This window comes from Varanus komodoensis, unplaced genomic scaffold (assembly GCF_004798865.1).
Source record: "Varanus komodoensis strain SLA01 unplaced genomic scaffold, ASM479886v1 scaffold3, whole genome shotgun sequence".
NCBI classification, from domain to species: domain Eukaryota; kingdom Metazoa; phylum Chordata; class Lepidosauria; order Squamata; family Varanidae; genus Varanus; species Varanus komodoensis.
Window position 1 is genome coordinate 46,749,927 of NW_025335761.1, and position 19,356 is coordinate 46,769,282.

Consider the following 19,356-nt stretch of genomic DNA (forward strand, 5'->3'; position numbering starts at 1 on the left):
CAACCCTGACTGCTCTTTGGAAGGCCAGATACTGAAGATGAAACTCAAATACTTTGGCCACCTAGTGAGAAGGAAGGACTCCCTGGAGAAGAACCTAATGCTGGGACCAATAGATGGCAAAAGAAGACGGGGACGGCAGAGGATGAGGTGGCTAGATGGAGTCACTGAAGCAGTCGGCGTGAGCTTAAGCAGACTCCGGGAGATGGTGGAGGACAGGAGAGCCTGGAGGAATGTTGTCCATCGGGTCACGATGGGTTGGACATGCCTTTGCGACTAACAACAACACTACCCAATAAAGGATTCTCTCTCTCTGTCTCTGTCTCTGTCTCTGTCTCTCTCTCTCTCTCTCACTCACACACACACACACACACACACACACACACACACACACACGTACGTGTGTTCAGTAATGTTTGGTGACTTTCTTGTAAACCAGCCTGATCTCTGCAGCTGATGCTGCAGAACAGTTATTCTCGGGATTTCACACCTCAAATTTCTGCTTGGATTTATTCAGCATTTTGTATTTATGAGACTATCCATGGGATGCTCTTAAAATTCTCATGTCTTTTTTTTAAAAAAACAAACACATTCATTTAAAGCAACTAGTCCAGGTGGCTAGAATGTTCACCCACCATGGGTTAAAATGGGGGCTGCAACTGCTCTTGGGAGCAAAGGCATCCGATGAACTGCTGTCCTTCCCACACAGCAGTGCAGGAAGATCCAGGCTGCACCTGTTAGCACAGGACGCGTCTGTCTTTGCACTTGCTTCTGCTGATTCTACCTGATGACACGGGTTTATAAAAACATCGTATGCAAGAAGCTGGATTTGGTTTGTACATCAGGAAGTATCTGTGCCAAGAAGCACCAACCGATATGGGAACAGAAGGTTCTCGTATGCATAAGAGGGGGTCTGAAATGGGGGTTCTATCTCCTGCAGCCCCACAATTCCTGTCAGTTACTTGGCTTGTCTTCATTTGGCTGCTTCTTCTTCTTCTTCTTCGCTTGTGCTTTTGACATGGCACCCAACGCAGACTGGGAAGGCGCCCCTGCATTATCGGACACAAGCAGTTTTCCTGACTGTGTTGGATATTTGGTCTTCATAAGATGTTTAAATACTGGCAGGGAGAGCAGGTGTTTCAGGTGCTTCTTCATCCCTTTTAGCATCTTTTGTTTCTCACTCTCTTCTTGCTCACTGGGCTGGCCTCCTGCAGACACACATGCACAGAGAGACAGCAAGAAACATAAAAATCCGTGGCAGAGTTTTATTGCTCAAGTAATATCCTTTAAAAAAAATCCCTCTTTTAAATATGTGCACATGCATTTGTATACATCTACAGCAATGAGTACATGTGAAATGCATAGAACTTTCTAGTAATTAAACATATCAGTCAACAAAAGCGGACCAAGTATTCAAAGAACAATCAATTTGAAGCTGGTGCCTATATGCCCTCCATTCAAATATGAACATAACAAAAGCCGTGCTGGATCAGACCAAAGGTCCATCTAGTTCAGTATTCACCCAGTGGCAGACCAGTTCCCCACAGGTTTGCTCAAGCAGCATGGGAGCAAGACTTACACCTGCCCAATAAGGAAAACACTGTAAGGTGGTCAATCAACTGCATTATAGGAGGTGAGTGTTTATCCTTCTAATGTTGTAACAGCAGTCATTTAGCTGTCAAATGGGCACAGAGAATCAACTTCTCCTTTTGTTTATTAATTTTCATGAAGCAGGTATGATAAGAAAGTATGTGCGTAACAGTGAATATTAAAGAATGTTCCAGCAGAATATTTATCTGTATGATAACCTCCTCCCCAAAAGAGGCAGCTGCTGGATGTCACCAAAACATATGCTTAAAAGAAGCATTTGCAGCATTGCACTGCCAACAATTAGCCCAATTAGACAATCCTTTATTAAAGAGACATTGTGGTGCCCAATGGACATGAAACCAAAGTTTTTGCTGAATACGACTATCCATTGATTAAGCATTTTGTGGTGGTGCACATAATGGATTCTCGATTTCTAAATGGGTCCAATGTGCAACAAGATTGGGGGACCCTAGAATAGACAGAACTGACCAAAGTAGTAAGTAGTTGGACTCAGGATAAGGCAGTAAAGCATGAGAACTCATGAGACAGCATCACACACAAATCAAGCGTCCCCCAGTTTCAAGCACAATCACTTCCAAGGACCAGGAATTGCTGTGTTCTGCTGCTGTCTTGCAGCTGCTTCCTTTGGGAGGTATTCAGAGAGGAGACTATCTTCTGCTTCCAATACGTCTGCGTGAGTTTGTGGCTTAACTTTCCTGCTGACCCCACAAATACAGTCACGCACATGACTCCAAATGCACCCACACAGAGCTTCTTTGTGACAAAGTGCTTTTTAGCGAAAGTCAGAAACTACGACCAGAACAGCTGGATGTATGAATGCACCATTCCACTTTTCAGCCCTGGGCTGTGACCCTTATTGCACCTTTTCGGATGGCCCATCTGAAACAAAAATGATCTGGGGTTTGGAAACACTGCCCTAGGAGGAGAGACTGAGAGAACTGGGCATGTTCAGCCTTGAGAAGAGAAGACTGAGGGGGGACATGATATCCCTCTATAAGTACCTCAAAGGCTGTCACAAAGAGGAAGGTCAAGATCTCTTCTCGCTGATACAAGAGTGTAGGACATGGAATAATCAAGTCAACCCAGATTCAGGCTGGACATCAGGAAAAGCTTCCTCACTGTCAGAGCATTACAACAGTGGAACCAGCTGCCTGGAGAGGTGCTGGGCTCTCCCACACTGGAGACATTCAAAAAGAAACTGGACAGCCATCTGAGTGGGATGGTGTAACTTGGTGGCCTGCAACAGCAAGAGGTTGGACTCGATGGCCTTCATGGCCCCTTCCGACTCTATTATTCTAGGATTCTATCCCTCCAAAGTGCACAAACACTGCTACTTGCCTATTAGTGCATCATCATCCAGATCAAGCTCAAGCGCTTCTGCAGCCTGCTGGAGCCAAGAGTTATGATGCTTCGCTCGGCTGTTGAAATATTCCATCTTCTCAATCCGTCGTGCCAAATCCACCCGCTCCTGCAACAAAGCACAATGGCCAGAAGGTGTTGTTTCTCAGTGTGTCACAGGGACAGAGTGTGGGTATTGAAAACAGCACCTACAAAAACGCAACTGTAAAGTCTGTAGGAAATGGGCTGAAACAAGAACGTGAGTAACACGTAGCTACAGGCAGTCCTTGGGTTATGAAAGGTCAAGTTACGAACAATCCATATGTATGAACTGCCATAAAGCCTATAAATTTAAAAAAATGAGTTAAAGACATACTGCAGGAAATCGTCATCACCATAGAGAGAGAGGACATGGAAGGGGAGAGAGGCTTTCCAAACAGGCCATCCGGCCCCATACATCCAGAGAGGGAAATCTCTCTGGCATTTTCTTTCTGCAAAGGAGACAGTGCTGAGCTTGGGGGGGGGGGGGGGATATGTGTGGTTTTTCCACTTTCATAGGGGCTCTGTACCCTTAACCCCCACAAATGTGGAGGGTGGAATATATGTGGTCCGACTTACATACACATTCAACTTAAAAGATGAATTTCCATTTTCTCAGGAATGGAAATCATTTGTAACCCAGGGACTGCCTGTACATTTGTGCATTACATTAAAAGGGGCAAAAGCCCTGTGGACTGCAGAGTCTTTGCTGCTCCCATTCTTGCAGTGGTTTATATGGTGAATAAACAAAGATGGCTGGATGAACATGTGGTGATTATGATAATCTTTTATAACTCACATTTCTTTTGGACATAGGATGATGGCCGCATCTCTTGTGGATCAAGACTGAAGCAAGACAGTTACTGTCTGCTCATTGGTGCATCAAGGATCATTGTAATGTTCAGACATAACTGGAAAGGTTTCTATTTCCCTCTGTATAACCAAGCAATGCTATATAAGCAAAGGGCATTCCTTTGTGGAGAGAGATCCTTATTGCTTTCTGGGGACCTGGGGAGAGCTTCCATTATCTCCTGTGATCGTTGGTATGTGTGCTTTATTAAAACTAGTGACACGGTTGAGTCTAAACCTTGAAGTTCTTTTTCTTCAATGCACACACAGTGGAAAACACAACAGCTGCAGCACTGCAAATACATAGTCCTTCTTTCAAAAACATTTTTTTTTTACCTTGATTGCAGTCATGAATTTTGTTTCCACTGGGAAAAAAGGAAGCTCCTCATTCTTCTCCAATGTCTTGTAAATCCTTCTAAAATTCAGCATGTCACTTGGGCCAATCAGCAGCAGGCTGAGGCCCTCATTGGCAGCTCTGGCAGTCCTGCCACTTCTGTGCACGTAAATCTCAGAAGTGCGTGGAACCTGCAACAGTGCAAGAAATTAAACACTTTCATGAACAGGAATTCTTGGTCGTCCTTCTTCTAGCAAGCCAGGATCTTAGGGTTTAGTTGCTGCAGAGAGTGACCAAAAAGTGTGCACCAGCACAACTGCTTGATCACAGTAAGCTAGAAAGAGAGGGGGCTTTTTGGAGTGGGGGGGTTGGCTTACCATGATGTGCAGCACAGGAAGTCACAGAATGTGAAGTGGTTTGGGGCCCTTGGAAGTTGGGTTCTGGAACCCAAAAGCAACAACTGTCAGCTCAGTGGCCAGGAGACAGTCACATGTTCCAAAATAGGCAGGGCTCAACTGGCAGATCAGGAATCATAGATTAGGAACATGGGCCATGTTCTTACACAAACAGGCAGTTTGGACAGAGAAGCAAGCTCTGAGGCTGGGGCTTTAGAGCTGGGAGGCAAGGATCAGACCTTGGAGGTCAACTGACTGAATGCATAGGCAGCAGACTAGGACAATAGTCTAGGCAGCACCCTCTAAAGCAGAGCTCAGTCCAGCCAGATTGCAGTGGAAGTGAAGCCTTGTCACAGGAAGTAAGGTGCTGAAACGCAGTGGCTGGGACCCTGGAATGCCTTGCATTCTGGCTGCAGAACTCAGCAATGTTTGAATCCTGGCTTTCATTTCCTAGAAAGGAAGTTCCTAACGCAGGTCTAGGAACAAGAAGCTGTGAAATGTCAGTAGGAAGGAGATGGGCACAGTAAAGCGGCTTTAGACTCTGGAAGTAGTCTCTGCCAAAGCACTAAGGGGAGCATAAGACTGACAGGGTTGTCTCCTGGAAAATGCCTGCAGCCATCAGAAACATATAGAGGAAGCTGTTCTATTGCTGCAAAATAGTGGCACGAAAGGAGACATCTAACAAGAAACGTGTGTTTTATGCCTGGTAATGTAACCATCCATTTTGAAGCCATCCACTTTGTTCATATACCTTAAAAGCAAAGAACAGAAGTACATTTTGTTTCAGTACCTGGTAATGGAGCACATGCTGCACATGAGGAATATCAAGACCCCGAGCTGCAACATCCGTGGTCAAGAGGACACAGCTGAAATGGCAGAAGTGGCCATTAAGCAGAGCTAAAATGCACCAAGCTGGAATGTGATGTGACCACATCTGTGAATATGTCACAAGTGCAGTGAAGAGAACTGCATGAAAAAGCAGGGCAAACCGACGACAACTAGATATGCTGCAGTGTTTCAACCACTGCCACAGTGTGTGTGCCTTTTGTTGACACGAATGTCAAGGTTTCACTATGAGGGCACGGACATCAGAAAGGTCCCAATCCAAGTGTGAGGGAGGAACATGTGTGTGGAGCAGGGAGACAGGATGATAGCTTCTGAACTGAGCAGAAGGTTGATCTCCAGGTGCCTTGGACTTCAATGACCATAAAGTCCTGCTAATGGTCAGGAATGCTGCGATTCGAAGTCTGAAGTATCTGGAGACCTACTTCGTGCCCACTCTTGTTCAGATGACTTCAATATTGTGAAGATGTTGAACCACAATCTACTGGGGTGGGAGAGAGAGAACCTGACTGGAAGACCTGACTTCCAGTCTACTACAACTCCAGGATCTTTCTTGGTCAATCACTTTTGGCTCAAATGCTTACACTGATTGGCAACTGCTATTTTAACAGCGGTGTTATGTCTCCTTTCCCACTGAGGTCTATGGCCATTGATGTAAGCTACTGCCTGGGCCTTCATGGCCAAAAGGCAGGTGATAAACCACCCACTCCGTCATGGTTAGTGATGCACTCTCAGCCTCAGTATCAAGCCAGCTGTGATTGCAACTGACACAATTTGCTCCCTTTTTCACTCCGAGGGGGTGGCCCAAATCTATCTCACTGAGAAACGAGGCCTGGCTCCCCAGCAAATAACTTAGAGGCAGAAGAAATGTTGGGACAATGTTCTATCTGGTCAAGGGACACTGAGGATGGCCACCTAAAAGGCTGAGGTTGAGAGACGGGGCCCCTGGCACACCCCAGGTACACCTGTTGCTTTCTCAGCTTGTACGTAGCATGCAGCTAAACATTATACCCTTGGGTCTTTCTTCACTGGCTTCTTGTTCGCTCCCAGGAGCAATAAGAAGTCCTGGTACTTACTGTAAACCCCTGAAGTGCATGGAAGCAGGGTATGTGACAGAGTGCCTCCTACCATAGGAGAATGTGTGCATCTTGACAGACATTGCAATAGCTGGAGAGAGGAACTCTATAAAATCCATAGCAAGCACTGTCACCTTTCATTCCTGGCCTGGGAAAAGGAGTTGATATGTAATTCGCCCAAGCTTCTTTGGAGGCCCACGGAGCATTCCTTGGCCTGTTCAGGGAGCCAATATGGCCACAGAGAAGAGGAATACAAGCTTTCTTTTGCTTACTTAATTCTGCATCCATATTTCATCACTGTATCCAATAAACTGTATATCATCTTATGATATGGCTGGTGGTTTCATGCATTCCTAGGTGAGCTTAAATCTACAGTCAGGTGCCCTGGTTGGACAAGGCTCCTGGGGTTAAAACATACGCCATTAGAAAAGTTTGACTGGGTCCCTCCTTAAGCTTCGCTATACAGTTAACAGAGTGTGGGTGGGTATTTTAATTTTCACCTAACTTTTTTTCTACAATAATTTCTCTGTGCTTCCTGGATTATTAGACTGTGGCAATGGACTCTGTTCTGATTTTTACTGCATTCTGTGCCATTTCACATGGAGCATTTTGAGGATGAAAAAAGCAGCAACCAAATATGTAAAAAAATAAACACACAAACTGACCTGTTGCGTTCAGCGAACCTCTCCAGATTTTTTAACCTCTGTTTCTGGTGCATGTTCGCATGAAGAGGCAGGGGGTTACAATCCAATATTGTCAGGAGGGCAGTGAGCCGTTTGATACAATCGATGCTGTTTGCAAAAACCATGGTTCTGCCGGGATACTGAAGCAGAAAGTAATAGAGGTAATAATCTTTCTCTTCTGTGTCACAATGGATTCTGGTCTCCGTGAGAGTCTCCACAGTGGCCTCTTTTCTTGTCAAGTCTATCACTTTGGGCTTGTTCTGCATGCCCACTTTTTGGATCAGCATTTCCAGTTTAGTTTTTTTGTCTATTCTGGTAGCATTTTTCTTCTGGAGAACTCTAGCGGGAGCCTGATGGATTAAAGTCAAGGTGGCAGAGAAGACAAATGTCTGACGCTTTGGGTTATACTGAGACTCCCTCAACATTTCCAACAACTGAGAGAGCTCTAAGAAATGTCCCCTCTCCACCATCCGGTCAGCTTCGTCAATCACCAGGCACCTGGGAGGCAGAAGCAAGAGACAATCTAATGGCTTATATTCAAAACATGTCAAAATCCAGCATGTTTCAGAAGAGCTAGTCCTGCTACAGCACAGAAAAAGGATGACAGTCTTGACAGGCCACTGGCCTGATGCAGCAGGGCTTTTAAAAGAAAAAAATGTCCTGCCACTGAAAGCTAAGGAAGCCAGCCTTTCGTTACACTGCTTCCACCGCTTCAGTTTTCACAGATCATCAATCAACTTTCTTTCTGTTGTCCACTGTCCAACAAAATTGGATTTTTCTCAATTTCCTGAACTTGCATCATGCACATTTCCACAAAGTTGCACTTTATAAAATGCATAAATCCTGCCCAATTGTGCATTTTCATGCTTTAGCCTATGGGGGAAATGCACATTTTTAGCTTGTTTTTAAAGTTTCCTGTGACTAAATTTGTGTAAAATTCCAGAAGGTGAGAATGTCTCCTTCCTTATATGCCCTTATGCCCCTTAAGATCTGCGGGAGAAGCCCTTCTCCAGGAACCCTTTCTAAAAGAACTAAAAAGGTCATCAACTCGGAGTAGGGCCTTCTCTGCGGTGGCGCCCAGACTCTGGAATGTACTTCCCAGAGAGGTACGCCTGGCGTCGAGCTTATACTCTTTTCGGCGCCACGTCAAAACCTTTGTATTTAAATGGCATTTTAAAATCAATAGCATTTAACGTTCAGTCGCTCTTGCTTTATTTTTTGATTTACTGTTTATTGTTTTATAAATTATTCTGTTTTAATTCATTTATTCATAAGCTGTCCTGAGATTGTTATATAATAGGATGGCATATAAAAGCTTTTAATAAATAATAAATAAAAATAAACCAGTCAGCAAGTCCATGGAATTAGTGCAACTTGGGAAAAACTGATCTGCTATGGAATCCATAGGACTGACTCCTAAAAACCCAACTCATTGCAATCTGTTGTGGATTTCTCCATCATCCCTATTGATGGCATTCCCTTGACCCCAGGAATACTCTAAAATGGCACAGGACCTTCAGGTTTGGTGAGGCAAGCTCAATGGTACAGTGGCAAATTTGAAGTTCACGCCATCATTCTGAGCCATACCCCTAAGAAGAGCCCAAGCATTCAGGCAGCTGTTGAGCCACAACAGTAAACCCATCCCAGCATTGTGTTTTAGCCACACAAACAGCACATCTTTTGTTAAGTTCACAGCTCTCCCTCATTATTTAAGACTGAGCCACCCCATTCCAAAAAAGGAACCACATCCTGTTTTGGGAAAAAATAAGTTTCTACCAGCTACTGTGACAACTACAGTCAGAATGAAGAGGGGACTTCTGAGTGAGTGGCGGAAGATGCCAACATTTCACTGCCTGGCGACAGTGACACACACATTGGTGACTTCCCGACTTGACTTCTGTAACGTGCTCTACGTGGGGCTGCCCTTGAAGACGGTCCGGATACTTCAATTGGTTCAAAATAGAGCTGCCAGGCAGTTTTTCGGTGCCAGGCGACGACCTTTTTATTCAAATGTTATTTTAATTGTTAATACTATTTATTTATTTTATTCTTTGGCCAGGGCGACTTAAATTATACTGTTTTATATTGTGTTTATTTATTTATGATTGTGAGCCGCCCTGAGGCTTCGGCGAATGGGGCGGCATAAAAGTTCTCTAAATAAATAAATAAATAAATAAATAAATAAATAAATAAATATTTATTTCTGTCTGTCTGTCTGTCTGTCTGTCTGTCTGTCTGTTAATAAAGACGTGCCAGCGCTGGGTTCCCATGAGCCCTGGCTCAGCTAAACCACAGGGTGCGTTATCATGGGCTTGGCCACCCATAGCCACAACTGGCCTCAAGGTGCTTTCAGGCTTGAGACAGCTGAGTGGCATTAATCCTCCCCAGGACCATACCCTCCAGATATTTTGGACCACAACTCCCAGCCTGCTTGACCATTGACCCTGCTGGTTACGGGTGATGGGAGCTGGAGTCCAAAAGAAGTGGAAGCTGGAGAAGGCTGTTCTAGCAGGAATGAGAGAGGAGTAGTAAGACGGTGGTCACCACTTCCTGGAAATTTTCTGTGAGACATGGAGATGAAGGGCAGCTGGGACAAGTCTGAGCAATTATGAAAATGGTTACTATGGCGAGTGCAACAACGATCATTTCAAGGAGACACTGATACGTATTCTCAAAGCTCCAAGTGTGAACTTCTAATGAACCTGTGCCATCAGTGCTACCGTGGCAGCAAATCCTTTCACACTAGGAAGCATTTAGAAATAATACAACTGCCCATGCTTCTTCAGATAAGGCCCGCTTGTTTCTTTCCTTTTTGTGAAAATGATTTTAATACCTGAGCTGCCGTAGGTTTGAGAGATGTGGATGTTTCTCCTGGATTAGCTCCCACAGGCGCCCCGGGGTTGCAATCACGATCTCTGGCTTCCTCTTCAAGACCCGCTCCTGTTTCTGCGGAGCCATTCCTCCAACCAGAATGGCTGTCTGAATGCCTGGAATGCACCAAGCAACAACGCATGTGGGAGCAGAACCGCCGTTTCAGTATTATACACCCATCTGTCATAATTCTAGCATTCAAGAGCACAGCAATGCCCTTATGAGAAAGCGCTGGCCCAACCAGGCATCATTAAGTTCTGCTGGAACACCTGTGGCTTGCTCCATTCTTTTTTATTTTTGTGACCTAGCTCAGTGGTAGAACAGATGCTTTGTAGCCGGAAGGTCCAGGTGGGATCCCTGACACTGCCAATTAAAACAGAGATTGCCAAAGTTCCCTTGGCTAAAACCTTGGAGATCAACTGCCACTTGGACCAGCAAATACCTGGCTAGATGGTCAAGCCAAGATGACTGGATATCAGGATGTTTCCTTTGCAGCTAAGTCACAAAGTAGGGATGTGTGAAGAATCCAACTGGGGGTGAAAATCTGATGGATTTGCACAATTCAGCCTCCAGCTGAGTCATCTCATAGTCTTCTCTCTCTCAGACAAGGGGCCATTTGTGCATTAAAAAAAGGGGGGGGATTTTGCCAATTTATGCAAATCAGCTCCCAAAAAGCATGTAGGCCTTGCACAATTTGTGGAAAATGGATAATACTAAGCAAATTATGCTTCAGATCCATGTGCTTTTTGGGTCCTGATTTGTGCAAGTAGTGTGATTTGCACAAAGCTCATTGTTTTGTTTTGGGTTTTTTTTTTTTAGAAACTGCACACAGCATGGCCAATCTTAGCATCTGAAGGCTGTAGAAAAAGCCCTGACCTGGCCTGCTCCCAAATACTGATTTAGAAGCAGGCAGGATGTCCCTCAAGCTCAAACAAATCTTTATCCAGCAATACCCATATGCCAACAAACATATGCCCTAGGAACTCCAGGAGAGAGATGTCATGGTGTCATGGAGAGATGTTGATTAGAATTAGAAGGCACAGAAAGAGATCTATTGTGTTGGGCAGAAATCATAGCACACATGAGCAACAATTAGAGCAAGTGTGGTCTAGCGGTTAAGAGCACGGGGCTGGGATTCAAGCGATCTGGGTTTGGGTTCCCACTCAGCTAGGGAGCTCACTGGGTGACTTTGGGCCAGTCACATCCTCTCAGCCCAACCTAACTTAGAGGCTTGTTGTGGTGAGGACAAGAGGAAGAGAATTATGTAAGTCACCTTAAGTTCCTTAGGAGCAACCGAAAACCTTATATCCATGCGATATAGCCTATTCCAATTTCTCAAGCTGTATAAGTCAATAACGAATGTGAAGGAGCACCCACTTGTTTTGGATAACGGATTCTGCCTTTTGCTAGTCATGGGCCACAGATGAAACCAGCAAGGTGCTGAAGTTCCACCACCAGCCACAGGAATCCTTATTCTGCTACCTTTCTGGTTTCTAACAGACTGGCCCACACACCTTTAAGCGTAATGTGGTAGCAATGAGGACTAGAAACCTGCTTTAAATTTTAAAAAAGGAAAAAAGAGAATTGGGGATTCTCTCAAGAAGCTGAATCTGAGCAGAGGGCCACTCACATGCTCCTCCTGCAGAGAAGGAAGCAGCACAAAACACTACCTGAAGATAGGCTTCCATGTTAGGGCAATGAAACTGAAGCAATGCAGTTGGACAGAGCCAGCGGCAAAGTGAGCACTTCCCATCTGTACATCACTGAGTCCTTCCCTGCAAAGTGATGCCACACGCAGACATACCTGTGAACTTGGCCACTGCATCAGTGTGATGCTTTACTTGGACAGCCAGCTCCCTTGTAGGAGTTAAGACCAGTCCTAGAAGAGGATTGCTTTTCCGTGCATCAGCAGTGTGATGTGAGGGACCCAAATCGAACTCGGCATCCTCCAGCCCCTTTGTTGCCAGAGCTTTGTCATCATCAGCGGCATCACTAAGTTCATCCTCCTCAGAATGCAGGTCTTCGGCTTCTTCACTCGCTTCCTGCCTTGAAAGGGCGTCCTCGCTGTCCACTTCTCCAGCTAGCGGGTGGTCCTTCCCACTAGCCAAACCTTTTGATTTGTACCACTGCAGGATGGAATGGATCATCGGGATGGCAAAAGCAAGGGTCTTTCCGCTTCCTGAAACACACAAAGAGGGTGAGAGCAAGAGTGAAAGAGAAGGAAGAAGCCCAGGAAGAAAACATTTGCCGCATCAAAGTATTGCTCTGGCAAGCTCACCATTCTCCACCAACCCTGGCAGCGCATTCCCAGCATTCAAGCCAGGGCTCTCTCACTTCCTCAGCAAGCTGGTTTTTTGCTGCAAATGGCAGGGACAGCAGTAGAAACTGTCTGAACACAAAACATGTGCTCTACCAAAGAGCATTCACACTGAACTCTCTACCCATTAAGCATACCAACACGCAATGTTGCCCTATCCCGCATCAAATCTGTATTGGGACCTGTGCTTTTTAATCTACTTCTAAAAGAGTCAGCATTGAACAATGTGTTAATGGCAGCTGAACACTGCCCAGTCTGCAGACAACATCAAGTTATTCAGGTTGGTACTAAAAACAAAAACACAACTGCAGAGATGTCCAAAACGATCTTCCCAAAAGAGGTATAAAGTGCAGTCAAAGAGTCTAAAGTGATACACACTGGGGCAAAAATATCCCCTCGTCTCACATAGCCTGATGGGGGTCCAAGCTAGGAGTGGCTAAGAAAGAGCTTCTGGGACTGGCCTTGTCCACCACTGGAGCACAGTCCATGAGAGGGGCTCCAAAAGAGAACTTGGCCGTAAGGCTGACAGAGGTTTAGTGTCCTGGACAGTGGAAAACTAGTACTCACAAGGCACGGGTGTAGCATGGGGTTATACCTGTTTCTGCAGCGCCAAGGACATCCATGCCATCTCGAATCGCCGAAGGCAGAGCCAGAGCCTGAATAGGAGTTGGTGCACTGAAGCCCAATTCACTCAGCGCCTGAAGAACAGGCTTAGGAACAAAGAGGCCTTTCCACGCAGAAACGTCTGCTTTCCGATCCGAAGCTTGGACTGTCCAGTTCTTAGCCTTTTTAGAGGATTTGACTAATTCAGGGACATCTTGGGAAGGACATATTTTTGTCTTTTGTTCTTTCTTCTTCTTTTTCTTCCCTTGTTTCCTCTCCAGTCCTATAGCCGCCCCTGCCTCACTTTCCTCTTGCTCACAACCAACAAGGGACTTCTCATCCTTGGCTGTGTGGCCTACTCCCATTTCTTCCACTTGATGGTCATCCTCGCTTCCTGCTTCATGGTCCAGATTTTTCTCCTTCTTCCTTTTCTTTTTGGGAATGGTACTAATTTCTTCCTCAGACTCTTCATCTTCTTTGTGCCTACTACTGGATTTTCTCTTTTTGACTTTTCCTGCTGCAGCTTTCAAAGATGACACCAATTTATAATCTGTAAGTTCCTCAAAACATACTAAGCCTCCAAACTGTTCATCAGCAAAGATATTTGGGTCAACCTCCACTGGTTTCCATTTTCCTATAACCCTGATGCCCTTTCGCTTAAATACAGATGGTGACTTAAACTTATTTCCTCGTCTGGGCTTCATGACTGACCTTCAAAGAAGAACAAAGGGAAAGTATTGCAAACATGGTTTTTAATTTAGCACAGTGACTATTATTTATCAATACCACACTGCCTTTATATCCCACCTTTTTCCTTTTGTGAGGAACCCAGGTCAGGTTACATGGTTCTGTTTTATTTCCACAACAAATTTGTTTGGTAGGCTGGGCTGAAAGAGACTGACTGGGCGAAAGTCACCCAGTGAGCTTCATGGCCAAGTTAGAACTAGAACCTGGATCTCCCGGATGCCCAGAGCCATCACACCACACTGGCTCTTCTGCTAATCTGCTTTTTAAAAATAAAACCTTTCTTTCATCCATTGGAGTATGTATTCCCTCTGAACAGCTTAAAAATAATTTTGCCTATTGGCAAAACTCCTCTTCAGATGCCTTCTTCTTCCATTCTTTAGCTCCTGAGTAGGACTTCCCTTGATCTTCCTGCCCATTTGGAAGGCACCTTCCATGAATCTGAGCAGTTTATTAAAGAACAACCAGGGAAGCTTTTATTAGCCTTTATCAGTGACATTAGGGCCACCAAATTGCTGCACCACAACTATGACAATTCCCAAATTTATTAAAATGCTCTAGTTATTTCACAGATCTATACACGGGATACACAAAGCAATGCATACAATTTAAAATATAAAGCACAATAAAGCAATTAATCAGAAAGAACAATGATACAAGAATCAAATCAAAATCAACTATAAAACCAGAAGTAGCAATTTAAACTGGTTAATATTATGTAAGCAACAGCAGTCACTCAATGAAGGAAGTGATCAATTATACACAATGGGGGGAAAAAAGGGTTTGCAGTTTAATGCCTGTAATAATGGGGCCTCACAGACATCCACTGGAAAAGAAGCAAGGGGCCACCACTGACAAGAAACAATTTCTCTTGTCAAAGCATTTAGGTCAGAGAACAAGTGAGCACACAGGCACAGCCTTTATTTTTTATCAGAAGTTAAGCTTGTAGCTCTTCTTACTGGTAACATGAACAAAAATAGCCCATGTTTAGCAGCTTAGTGGCCATTAGGAGTTTAGTCTGAATGTTTGCTGGTTACTCCTAAGAAGGTCCACTGGATGATGGTCCACTGAACAACAACCTGGATGATTTAGGAGATCATTCTGAAAGTCACTATGCAACTGAGTAAATGCTACACCGCTGAAATCAGTTAATGGAGAATAACAGAACGGAAGGAAAAGGAGCAAAATACATGAACTTATGTGCAAAGATGTGAATATAAGACAAATGAAGTGTACATCTTATGGAGTTCTATTTCCAATGACAATCCCATTGTACAGGGAGAGGGAAGAGGACAACTAGGAGGCATGAGAATAGCTCTTAACAATCTTAAAAGAATAATCTTAAGGAATAATTTTATTCCTTAATAATAGGAAAGGTTGTCCCTAGGATAGCCCTCTTCAACCTGTTGAGTCCATTTATATAAAAAATTGGTAACAGCTACTGCAACTTCTCCTCAGAGAAAAACAAGTTAAAATAGTCACTTATAAGCAACTCCTACTGCAACATGCTTCAAAATGTCCTTCATATGCTTATGTTCTCTTCCTAGTTTTTGAACATTTGGTTCTGCATATTTTGTTCTGAACAGCAGTCCTCTCAAATTTTGTATTGATTGTAAGTTTATTTATTTCTTTCAGGCAGGAAGCATGTCCGACTTGCATTCTAACTGGCAGCTGCCACACAGGGCTCTCTGGACACAAAAAGGGTTGCAATTAAGCCTGTATACAATAGGAATATAACCACAAGCACTTACTTTTCAAATCTGCAGTCAAAAGAAAACATGGAAATTAGGGGGCCTAGAGTATACCCTCTTATAGTTTCTGTATAGTCTGAAATGCCTGATCCTGCCTAATCTTGGAAGCTAAGCAGAATTGGGCCTGGTTGAAATCTGGATGGGTGATTTGAAAGTTGTGAACCACTCAAAGAGCTTCAGCTACAGGTGGTATAGCTGAATAATAAAAGGTGGGGCATGCAGAGCTGCAAACTTTTTAGTGTCTGAACATGCACAGGACTGCACTCCTAAACATCAAAAGAACACAGGTAGGATTGGACATCTGAGCAGTCAAACCATGGTCAAGTGCTGTAGTTACTATTGGTATTATTGATATCTCAACTTTTTTCCTCTTTTGAGGAACCCAAAACAGTTGAACTCCCATTTTATCCTCACAACAATAACCCTGTGAGGTAGGTTACAGTGAGAGTCAGTGAATGGCCTAAAGACACTCATGGCGCTCCACGGCCAAGAACTCAGACCTCCCAAGTCCCCAGGCCCACACTTTAACCACTACATCATACTGGTTGTCTATGGAACACTTCACAAATATGTGTGTCATACTTGCAGAACAGCCATGATAATCCTCCCTGTGTCATTCTGATTTTACTATGGGTGCCACTGTAGTAAGCTAATGTTATAAGATCACCGGAGTTATAGCCATCGACAAGTTAGATACTTAAGCTAATGACAAGATAACTAAGTGAATGGTGAAAACAGCAAAGGGTCTTGTGCCACCTGAAAGCTAAAAAAAAATATTCCAGCACAAGACTTTGTGGGTGATAGCATACTTCATCAGATCCATGGAGTGCTAAAAAGAGTTTCTGCTTATTTTACAGAATGACAGGTGGTAGTGGTGCTGACAGCAATTGTGTACCATGAAGTCAGAAAGAAATTAAAAACAAAAAGTACTGTCAGTGACAATCACATTGTTAACAGTGGTTATTCACAATACAGTTGCTGCTGGCAACACAAATATCCAGGTTCTAAGTGCACCATTAATATGCGTAACATGATAGGAAGTCCTGCATTCTGATTTCAGCCTCTGACTGAACCTTGATGAAGACTCTCATCTCCCACTGACATTTCTTTATTCCACAGTGGTCACTTTAAGGTCAGAGACAGAGTATCCCGGAAGGCTGCAGTGTTGGCCCACTCTGTTTGGAATAGTGCCATTTCTAGATGGCTGTCACCATGAACTGATAATGCAAAAATTTAAAAATTGCTGTACATTTTATTACATTTTTATTCTGACCATCCTTCGAAGATATAAACATAGCCTCCTTCCATTTATCCTCCAATTTACAACTGGTTCAACATCACTTAGTAAGCTTCATGATTGAAAAAGGATTTGAATCTGGGTTTCCCCTCATCCTAGTCTGACACTCTACCCACTGGGCAGCAAGCTTTCCAGTCAAGATGGCTTCTGCTCTTGCTTAGGAATGGCTGCAGGTATATAATGAACAGGAGAAACTTTTCTGTGCTACTGACTATTTGCTCCTGACTATTGCAGGGCCAAGAGGAAGGCAGGTAACAAACACCTCTGCAACACAATATAAAAAGATACAAGTAAGTCCCTTTCTTTAGTATCTAGAAAAAAATTCAATGTTTGACCAGCATTCTAATTTCAGTTCTAAATGAGTGAGAGTGCAGAATTCAGTGTCACAGTTTGATACTGGTTCCACTTTATTTATGCATTTACTACATTTCTGTATCATCTAATTGTTGAAACACTCTAGGCAGTTTTGAACAACAGTTTTAAACATGCAGCTGTTTAAGCAGGTCTGTACTTCTTCCCAGCAAAGTTTAGCACAACAGGCTAAAAATTAATAAATACATCTTTCTCCACTATGTATGTGCAGTGATAGAGTATGGACACTGGCTGAATGCATCCGACACACATTTGTTAAAGACAACTGATTCACACCATATTAAAAAGTAGTAGTGCGCCTCCTTCCAACTGAGGACATCAAAGAATGCTTAACAAAAGGCCAGTGAGAAAACAAAATCTACTAAAACTGAACTTGTAAAAGTTTGTTTCTTTTTCTAAACTGGGGGAAAAATAACAGGATCATCAAGGACCTCCTGTGTCAGAAACACATAATGCTTGCCCCACACAAAATCTGCCCCACCACAATAGCAGAACACAACAGCATTATTACAGTGTAAAGCCAACCAAAACAGCATCTAAATCAAAGCTGGCTGTACAGCCCTACCCTAAACCAGTATTTTCTCAGAAATTTTATTGGTTTCAATGGGCTTTACTTGTAAGAAAAGGCATATATTGTCATTGGCACATGTAATTTTATTTATTTATTTAAAACTTTTGTATACCGTCCCATCACTGACATCTCAGGACAGTTCACAATATCATCACTCATTTACAAAACTGAAACCTTATCTCAGCCCAAACTACTTACAAGTTTTATGCAAAGATAAAGAAAGGGATAAGAGAAGAAAGTAATGTATTCCACTCTGAGTTCCTGGCAGAACAGGCAGACTGTGCATATACTCCATCATGGGGAGGAGATCTCGGTTCTAGCCCCACCTGGCCTTGAAATTCACTAGGTAGCATTGTTCTTTCAGCTTAACCTACCTCACAGGGAAGTTGTGAAGCTAAAATGTAGGGGAGATGAACTGTGTAGGCTACCTTAGGTTTCTTTCACTTGGGGTGCAATCGTATACATGTTTAGAGAGAAAGGAATCCCACCACTCTCAACATGCCTCAACCAGTATGGGACATATATAATAGCAGCAACAGCAGTAGTAATGGGAGTTACTTAGACAGAAAAAGGTCCTACATGCACTGGATTGCGCACTGCAGCCTCCCGAGCGGCTTGATGGAACAAGGAAACCAGCGCCCTGTAGGAGTTTTCGGGGGGGCGGAATAAAGGGAGCGCCTACTGATCTCCCTGTTCTCCTGGTGACAACCCTTATGTCCTCCTTACAACTGTCTCCTTCCAGTTCTTCTCTACGCAACGCTCGGACACCAGACCTCGTCCCGCTTTCGTCCAGCCCGCTCGCGGGTCTAACAGCCGCCCCAAACCTTTTCCGTGCCTACCGGTAAGCCTCCCGCGAAGTTCCCACCAACTCTTCTACGGCGCTTCCGGGAAAGACAAGCACGCGGGAGGCCTCCTGGAGTCGGCCATGTCCGCTGACGTCATTCAGTAGCGCCGGAGAAGTGCCCGGGCGGCGCTTCTGTGTCGCAAAGGCTGCAGTTCTCCCAGCGCTTGTTAGGGGGTTACAAAGCCATAGGGCTAAAATGGAAGGGTAGGGAAAATTGAGGTCGAGGGGGATTGTATCTGTTCCGCAACTCCTCCTTCTGCGCTTCCTTCCTGTGCTCTTCTCTGTTGTGGGCGCAGTCGTGGTGGCTTGATGTGAAGTTTTGGTGGGATTGTTATTTATTGGTGGGGGTGGAGTGGGGGGTTGGTTGCTTGGTCGGCTGGCTATGGGGCAGCAGGACCTGGTCACACAGCAGGGGGTGCAGTGGTTAGAGTGCTGGACTGGGAGAGCTGGTTTCTAGCCCCCGCTTGGCCATGAAGCCCACTTCTTGGGCCAGTCACTGCCACAGCTTAGCCCACCTCACAGGATTGTTGCTGTGAGGATAAAATGTAGAAAGGGGGGAACCCTGGCTTCCTTGCAAGGGGGAAACGGTGAGATATATCCATTTGGATGGCTTTGGAGAGGCTTGGACAAATTAATGGAGGGTCGCCATAATTGGCTATTAATCAGGGTGGGTATACATTTCTTCCAGTATCAGAAGCGGGGCACTTTGGAATTCTAGTTGTTGCAGAACATGAGTGGGATGGTGTTGTCATGCTCATGTGTTGCTTGTGAGCTGCCCATTGTGGTATCTGGTTGGCTACTGTGGCAATGACAGCCTGATC

General features: G+C 44.4%; 1 protein-coding gene across 2 annotated transcripts; it reads right to left on the reverse strand.

The window, feature by feature from the left end:
* Positions 1-488: 488 nt before the first annotated feature.
* On the reverse strand, positions 489-18,645 carry DDX24 (DEAD-box helicase 24). Of its 2 annotated transcripts, none has more exons than XM_044436819.1 (9): positions 18,531-18,645; positions 12,949-13,667; positions 11,841-12,215; positions 9,999-10,152; positions 7,148-7,663; positions 5,354-5,429; positions 4,171-4,359; positions 2,947-3,076; positions 489-1,205 (listed from the first exon to the last, which is right to left on the reverse strand). In XM_044436819.1, exons 2-9 carry the CDS (start codon positions 13,658-13,660, stop codon positions 952-954), a joined length of 2,406 nt encoding a protein of 801 aa, XP_044292754.1. In that variant the 5' UTR covers positions 13,661-13,667; positions 18,531-18,645; the 3' UTR covers positions 489-951. The 2 variants fall into 2 exon arrangements, with proteins under 2 accessions (XP_044292754.1, XP_044292753.1); XM_044436818.1 differs by lacking the exon at positions 18,531-18,645 and adding an exon at positions 18,271-18,474.
* Positions 18,646-19,356: the final 711 nt, after the last annotated feature.

Bases quoted from the DNA above. Each gene is read 5' to 3' on its own strand.
- DDX24 (XM_044436818.1), bottom strand. The intron at 12,216-12,948 runs GTATAACCCCAT...TGTGTGTTTCAG, and splicing joins CCTTGGCGCTGCAGAAACAG to GAAGCGGAAAGACCCTTGCT. The intron at 4,360-5,353 runs GTACTGAAACAA...GCACTGTTGCAG, and splicing joins AGCATGTGCTCCATTACCAG to GTTCCACGCACTTCTGAGAT.